The sequence below is a fragment of the Nannospalax galili genome, unplaced genomic scaffold (assembly GCF_000622305.1).
Source record: "Nannospalax galili isolate Female #2095 unplaced genomic scaffold, S.galili_v1.0 scaffold2568, whole genome shotgun sequence".
In the NCBI taxonomy this organism is placed as follows: domain Eukaryota; kingdom Metazoa; phylum Chordata; class Mammalia; order Rodentia; family Spalacidae; genus Nannospalax; species Nannospalax galili.
The window spans coordinates 105302-113300 of NW_008357491.1; the positions used below are offsets into that span (position 1 = coordinate 105302).

General features: G+C 53.0%; 1 protein-coding gene across 1 annotated transcript; it reads left to right on the top strand.

Moving 5' to 3' along the window:
- The first annotated feature begins 1360 nt into the window (after positions 1–1360).
- Positions 1361–7243, top strand: Tcf15 (transcription factor 15). The gene is made up of 2 exons (XM_008855132.1): positions 1361–1882; positions 6825–7243. Exons 1-2 carry the CDS (start codon positions 1370–1372, stop codon positions 6897–6899), a joined length of 588 nt encoding a protein of 195 aa, XP_008853354.1. The 5' UTR covers positions 1361–1369; the 3' UTR covers positions 6900–7243.
- The last annotated feature ends 756 nt before the right edge of the window (positions 7244–7999 follow it).

Genomic DNA, 7999 nt, shown 5'->3' on the forward strand with positions numbered 1-7999 from the left:
AAGGCCAGCTCCCAAATATGTAAGTCAGGGGCAATGCCCTGCAGCATCAGCTGGGCACAGAACTGACCTCAGCCTTGTCTGCCACCATCTCCATGCTCCAGGGTCTGGAAGACAGTTGACTGTTCTGATCTCAAACTAAAACCATGACCCACGGGGCTGGAGAGATGGCTCAGTGGTTAAGAACACTGGTTGTTCTTGCAGAAGACCTGGGTTCGAATCCCAGCACCCACATGGTGGCTAACAGTCTTCTGTAACTCCAGTTCCAGGGGATCTGGCGCCCTCCTCTGTCCTCTGTGGACATTGTACTTACACATGCAGGCATAACACTCATACACATAAAAATAATAAATAAATACAATAAATATATAAATAAAATAATACAAAAGAACAAAAGGGAAGCTGGAGAGATGGCTCAGTGGTTAAGAGCACTGACTGTTCTTGCAAAAGACCCGGGTTCCATTCCTAGCACCCACATGGTGTTTATCAACTGTCTGTAAATCCAATTTCAAAGGATCTGAGCTCTCTTCTGACCTCTGTGGGCATTGCACGACACAGATGCACTTACATACATGCAGACAATACACTCATACACATAAAATAAAAATAAATTTTCAGGGTTGGGGATTTAGCTCAGTGGTAGAGTGCTTGCCTAGCAAGTGCTAAGGCCCTGGGTTCGGTCCTCAGTTCAAATAATAATAATAATAATAATTTTTTTTTAAAGGAAAAGGAAGGAAGAAAGAGAGAGAAGGAAGGAAGGAAGGAAGGGAGGGAGGGAGGGACTGTTGTCAGGTAGGTGACATGTCTCATTTCTCTTTGGAAAGATAACATTTCTGCAAACCCTCCCCTCGGTCAGCACCAGAGTTTGTACAAAATGCAGTTTCCTCCGCCACACTCCAAACTACAGAATGGAACCAGTGCAGTCTAGTCTGAGAAGCTGTTGGTCCAAGCCCCTAGGCCACTGGGCTGGAATTTGAGCGCGGGAATACTCCTCCATCACTTTGGGACAGAGGAAACAGGGCGAGTTAACAGGGACCTGCCCGCGTGAGTCCCAGTGGGTGTGAGCCGAGGACGGGAGGCCGAGTCCAAGCACCTCTTCACCCAGCCCTTTAGCCTCCCAGAGACCAAGTCCTCGGGAAGGCCCCGACCTCACCAGCCACTTTCAACCTGGGGGGGACCTGTGCATAGTCATTGGCCGAGGTGGGGCAGGGTGGGGTGGGGTCCTCGGCGCCCCATTGGCTCCCGGGGCGGCCGCCTCGTGATTGGCTCCTCCCCCAGCTATAAGGCGGTGTCCGGCCAGGCCTTGGGAGCGCGGGGGAGTGCACGGCGGGGGTGGTGGCTTGGGGACCGTGCGCAGAGGCCCCGGGCGCCCATGGCGTTCGCGCTGCTGCGCCCCGTCGGCGCGCACGTGCTGTATCCCGACGTGCGGCTGCTAAGCGAGGACGAGGAGAACCGCAGTGAGAGCGACGCGTCCGACCAGTCGTTCGGCTGCTGTGAAGGCCTGGAGGCGGCGCGTCGCGGCCCGGGTCCCGGGGGCGGCCGGCGGGCGAGCGGCGGCGCGGGCCCCGTGGTGGTGGTGCGCCAGCGGCAGGCGGCCAACGCGCGCGAGAGGGACCGCACGCAGAGCGTCAACACGGCCTTCACCGCCCTGCGCACGCTCATCCCCACTGAGCCGGTGGACCGCAAGCTATCCAAGATCGAGACGTTGCGCTTGGCATCCAGCTACATTGCGCACCTGGCCAACGTGCTGCTGCTTGGCGAAGCGGCGGACGACGGGCAGCCTTGCTTCCGTGCGGCGGGCGCTGCCAAGAGCGCGGTCCCCGCCGCCGACGGCCGCCAACCGCGCTCCATCTGCACCTTCTGTCTCAGCAACCAGCGCAAGGGGGTGAGTGCGCCGCGCCTGCTGCAGCCGGGGGGTCGGGGTTGGCGTGGTGGCGGAGGTAGGGGTGGGTTCAGGCCTCCGGGAGCCGGAGAGGGACAGGAGCTCCCTGGAAGAGAAGGGGAAGGAAGCTGGATAGGGTGGCGTGTGCGGCGTCCCTACGCCCAGGGATTGATGTGGAGCAGAGCCACTTGGTTAGGGGTACAGGGAGCCCAGAGGTCCGGTCTGACAAATTGCGCATTGAGAGGTTACCTGTCCCAACTAACGGTGTACTCCCGACGTCCAGCACTCTGGAAAGAGGAAAGACCTTTCTCTACCTGATGTTAGGGCAGGTGGCAGGTTTTCTCCTCTGTTACCACTAAGGAAGAGCTGAGTCTCAGATGAACTCACTTGCCCTCATTTACAGGAGGTGGCTCCGGGCTTACATCTGGAATGAACTGTCCTGTCTTAAGACCTGACCCAAAAGCAGGAGACTGAGAAGAAATGGGAATACATATACCTGTACCTTAGAGCCTGAGGTCCCCACTTACGTACAGTAGAAAAAACGGGTCCCACAGGGTGCGCTTGGCCTGCCCAGCCCTCAGGAGCCTGCTTGGTCCCGACCTGCTTGGTCTTTCGGTTTTGGCCTGGGCATTCCCTACAGTGAGAAAGCCTGCCTGTGTGACCGAGTTAGATTTCAGCATCCACTGTTTACAACTGGAGAAATGAGGCTCAGAGTCCTGCCTGGCTCTAGGTGGCCATCCCATGAGCATGGGGATGGTAGGCAGCCTCACAACTCTGCACACTTTGGTGGTCAGGGCTGTACTCTTTAAATGCTTGCTCCACTGTGTTCTGGGGAGGCCTCTGTGGCTCAGACTACCAAACTAACTTCTCCTCCCTCAGCTGCCTCAGTTTTCCCAAGTCTTCTTAACCCTGACTAGTACCCTCTTGAGGCCTCCTGTCAGTGTCCCAACTGGAGTAGGAAGTCACAGCTGAACTTTCAAGTGTGCAACTGGAATGTAAAGGCTGACTGGGCCCACCATAGTACTCCCTGACTGCCTGTCACCCAGGCAGCAGCCAGTCATTCATCCAGGCCAGCAGCCCTTGACCACCTAGCAGCCACCCTTTGTTGGCTCTGAGAATATACCCAAAGAGACAGATGTGGTCCCCCACCCGCCAGGTTCTCCCAGTACAACTTCGAGGCCAGGGAGAGGGATGAAGAGGAGGATTCTGTGGTTTGATGGGACTTGGAGAGCCAAGGGATGCCCAGCCCCAGGATTAGGCCAAAGGGCTTCTGTGCAAAATTCCTAAAGGATGCCTGGGAACAGAGGCAGGCAAATAGATGCAAGGTGGGAAAGGGGGCTCTAGAGCATGCAGGGTAAGAGCTGGGGTTCAAAGCTGTGACCTAGAGAATGAAGTGGCTAGTGGAAAGATGTTAAAGATGGGGAACATAAGAGGCAGAAAGTGACCAGAGTCTTCCTGGGTACTAATCTATGCTCAGTACTCTTCCCAGACTGTCATTTAGGTCCCTCTACAGGCAGAGGAGGAACCCTGTGGCCATTCCCACCCACTTGGACAGGCTGCCCTTACACAGCAGTGATGGCAGGATTGGCCCTTGGGTCTGCCTAACTGGGAAGTGGGAAAGGTGACAGCAGGTGGGTCCTGTGCCTTCAGGATTATTGAGAAGGCAGGTCTGTCTGTGCCACAGCAGGTGGAATGGGGGCTCCTTTGTAGGTCTGGGGACTGTCCCATGGCTCACAGGGCCTGGCTGCTTCCCTGGGATCTGTCTGTGGAACCAAGAACCTAGCCAAATTTGGCTGTAGAAGCCATGCTCAGTCACACAGGCTCCTCTGGGAATAGCCAGAGTGATGATCCCGGCCAGTGCTGCTCCCCTCCCCCAGGAGTTGTCTGGAAGATGCTCTTGAGCTCTGAGGCCAAGAAACTCCCAACACCCCAGGCCCCATCTTCTTGGACCACCACCTATCCTGGATGGTCTGGGGTTGGGGTTGCCATGGAAACAGTCCCTGCAGCTCCTTCCTGCTCAGGGGTAGGTTAAGGATGAACTGTGGTGGCAGGAGTGAGTGGAACCCTGTTTTCCTTTTTGTCACCTGGGAGTGGAGCTGGACAGGAGCTCCTTGTGAAATTATCCTCTATTGTTGGTGTGCCCAGCTCAAGAGCAGAGGGTGCAGGAGGTGCCTTTGGAAGATGCTGCCAGTCATACTATATTTATTGATCACTTACTGTGTTCCTCAAGCTGTGCTAAGAGGTTTATTTCCTGGGCATGATGGCTTAGGTCTGTAACCCCAACTACCCAGAGGGCTGAAGCAGGAGAATTACAAGTTCAAGGCCCACCTGGGCTACAGAGTTAACTGCAAGGCCAACCAGGGCGACTTAGTGAGACCCTGTCTCAAAATAAAAAGGAAGAACAAGGCTGGAGATACAGCTCAGTGACAGAGCACTTGCCTTGCATTCATGAGGCCTTGGGCTCCACCCCCAGTACCACAAAATAGAACTTTACCTGTTAATGTGTGTCCCCTAAGCTAGCTTATTTTTCCTATAAGGTAACGTGATGCTACAGATGAGGAAATGGAGGCTCGGTCCAGCAAGGAATCCATATTAGAGGAGAAATGTCTCACCTGAGCATGACTTGGAGCCATCGTGTCTCCCAGAGACCTTTGGTACTGAGTTCTTGGGGGACAGACACTCTGGGTCTGGTCAGGACTTCTCAGCTCTCTTAGTAGTGTACACAGCTGTATTTGCATTCCACTATACCTGGAGTCGCCATTTCATAGATGAAGAAACTAAGGTTCAGGGAGGTGAACTGTCCTAGCATTTCCATAGAACCCAGGTCTCTGAGGGAGGACCTCCAGACTTGGGGTGGGAGATTGTGTTTCCTGTCCCTGAGGATGTAAGGGTAAAAGGGGGGGAGAGTGGTTTCTGCCCCCCCCCATCCCGCCCCATCCACCCTTCTCAGCCACTCCTGCCAGAGTCTGTCTGAGAAGCCTAGGTCCAGGCTCTGCTGGGACCACGGTCTCAGCCCTCAAAATAGCCCTGCCTGTGAATGAACATGCTGTCCCTGGGCCCAGAGAGCCTCCAGGGAGGCTAGGCTCACATCTGGATGGATGTGCCCCAACCTGGGCTGGGGCAGAGGCAGGAGGCAGCAGAGGCAGAGGTCCCAGATGGTCCACTGGGTCTCTAGATGTGCTGAGGTCACTGCCAGCCCAGCCACTTTAATTCGATTCCTGAAATGAGCACTTACTGTGAGATTCCATATTGCACAGTGCCTGGAAGCAGGGGCTGACAGGCAGTGTGGGCTTCTAGCCCAGTTCTTAGTAATGGCTGGTGCCTCTGGGTCAGTTACTCAACACTCAGCCCTCAGAAGGGGAGTGCTGAGCTGCCAGTGCTGGTGCTGGCCTGTAACACCAGCCCTCTGACTTCTGACTCAGGGAGGCTGAAGCAGGAGGATCTCTAGTTCAAGGTCAACTTGGTCTGCATACTGTCAGGAAGGAAAGGAAGGAGGAAGGCCATGGTTGTGAGTGTTCTGGCTTTCAGTGAGGGCGAAACCTGTGTTCATCCTGAAAATATTGGTGAGAGGGTTTGGCTAAGGGACTGCCACCATGAACCTGAAGCAGTGCGGACTGTCCTCTGCTGGGCTGCAGGCCCCAGGCTGGAAGAATGAATGCCCTTCTCTTCCACTCCCTGGACTCCCTCCCAGTCTGACAGGGACAAAGGCGAGACTTTGTCTCTCTCCTTGGTTTACCTCAGGAGAATGTCCCAAACATAAGAAATGGGAAGCAATTTCCATTTCAGTAGTAGAGAAACCTTCCTGGGGAGACCAGAACTAGAGCAGAGGGTATAGTCCCTGGGCAAGAAAGACCTGAAGGCAGGCAAGGAGGCCAGAAACCCGCTGTGTACTTTTTTTTTTTTTTTTTTAATAGCTAGGGTCTTACTCTGTAGCCCTGGCTGGAACGCACTATGTAGATCAGGCTAGCTGCAAACTCAGAGAAATCCACCTGCCCTCTGCTTTCTGGGTGCTGAGATTAAAGGCATGTGCCACCATACCCAGCCACTCACTGTCTTATTTTTGAAGAACTGTCTATTTTTTAGAGTGGCCGTGGCTGGATATATACAGACCAGTCAGGCCTTTCTGGCCCCTTCATGTACAATATGCTTTGTTTTACAGTGTCTGAAAATTTTATAGACTAGGAATGTAGCTCAGAGGTAGCATATGTCCTTAACATGTTTGAGTTCAATCCCTAGCACCTCCTACCGAAAATGTACTTATGTGTGTATATTACATATATGTGTTAGAGTTAGGAAAAGTTTGATTTTGGTTTTGGTTTTTTAAACAGGTTCTCTTATAGGTCCTGGTTGTCTCAGAATACACTATGTAGACCAGGCTGGCCTCAAACTCATGGGTGATGTTCCTGCCTCTGCCTTCTGAGAGCTGGGATTTCAGGTATGTGCCAACACACCCAGCATAGTTTTTTTGGTTTTTTTTGGTCTTTTTTGAGACAGGGTCTCTCTGTAGCCACAGCTGGCCTGGAACTCAGAGATCCGTCTGCCTCTGCCTCCCAAGTGCTGTAGTTAAAAGCGTGAGCCACCATACCCAAAGGCATTCAGTTTTTTAAGCAACAGGTCATTAGTTGGGAAGGAGTGGAAGAGGTAAAACTATGTGAAGGAAAAGTGCCTTGCCTTCCTGCCAAGAATCGTTAATTCCTCTCCTGTGAGTGGTGCCCATTAGAACGGCCCACTCGGGCACAGCTCTCCAGAAAGGATACCACACATGACATACTCCCCTCTTCCCTTGCTGTTGTCCCTAAACACTCATTCCATGGTACTCACTGTCAATCCAGAGTTTTCTCTGGTCTTTGCCCCATGTGGCTGAACTTTATTCATCAAAGCCTCTGTTGTTGGGCACAGAGGTTAGTTCCAGAGGTAACCCCCTGACACCTCTTTCTCTTTGCAGGGCAGCCGTCGTGATTTGGGGGGCAGCTGCTTGAAAGTGAGGGGGGTACCGCCCCTCCGAGGGCCTCGGCGATGAGCCTGGGTCCCTGCAGTGTTTACTCCAGGCAGAATCCAAGAGAAAGAGACCAGGAGCCATCACCTGGCTGGACAAGGGAGAAGAGTCCAGAAGCCAAAACCACTCCTGCCTTGTGTAGGGACTAACGGACAATGGCCTGGACACAGGACCCTCAGGACATCTCTGGCCCACCCTTGAGAGCCGTGAGGACCCATCTAGCTATCCAGGCCAAGCTGACCAGGGGCGAGGCAGAACTGTTGGAAAACCAAAGACTACTGGTGACAGAGGGTGTGTGTGTGTCTGTGTGTGAGTGTGGTGTGTGAGAGAATTGGTGGAGTTAAAATAAAAGTATTTTTAAATAAAAAGCATGGTTCGTAGCTGAGGAAGGGAAGGGGTGTAGGCAGCGGGGCTTAGAGACAGCCCCCTCCTCAGTACTCAGATTGTTAAGGCTGTGGCAGGGGCTCCAAGCCATGGAGGGCAAACTGTGGGCAGGTCCTTCTCACAGTCTTCCAGCTCAGTGTTTATCAGTATTGTTAGGTGTCTGGAGTGGTGGCTAAAATAATCCACATTTATTTATTATTTATTTATTATTTATTTATTTTCACTTTTTTGAGACAGGGTCTCTGTAGCCCCAGCTGGCCTAGAACACACTATGTAGCTAGGCTGGCCTTGAACTTACTGCCTCTGCCTCCCAAGTGCTAGGATCAAAGGCGTGTACCACTACCACCATGCCCAGCCTTTTTTTTTTTTTTTTTTTTTTTTTTTAAATTTAAGGACTAGATCCATGGGTCAAGTTTAAAAGCTTCAAGATGACATGTGGTTAAAGAGTCTGCCTGGATGGGGCTAGAGAGATGGTTCGGCGGTCAAGGGCACTGGCTGCTGTTACAGAGGACCCAGGTTCTGTTCTCAGCACCCACATGACTGCTAACAACTATCCGTAACTACAGTTCCAGGGGATTCAATGCCCTTCTGGCCTTCATGAGCATTGCACATGTGGTGCACTTGCATACATGCTGGCAAAACACTCATACGCATAAAATAAAAAATAAATCCCACCCCCTTCCCGAAAAGGTCTGCTTTTCCTTGACCTCTAGCCACCAGCTTTCCCCTCTCAGGCTGCC

Bases quoted from the DNA above. Each gene is read 5' to 3' on its own strand.
- Tcf15 (XM_008855132.1), top strand. From the start codon at position 1,370: ATGGCGTTCGCGCTGCTGCGCCCCGTCGGCGCGCACGTGCTGTATCCC. The intron at 1,883-6,824 runs GTGAGTGCGCCG...TTCTCTTTGCAG, and splicing joins TCAGCAACCAGCGCAAGGGG to GGCAGCCGTCGTGATTTGGG.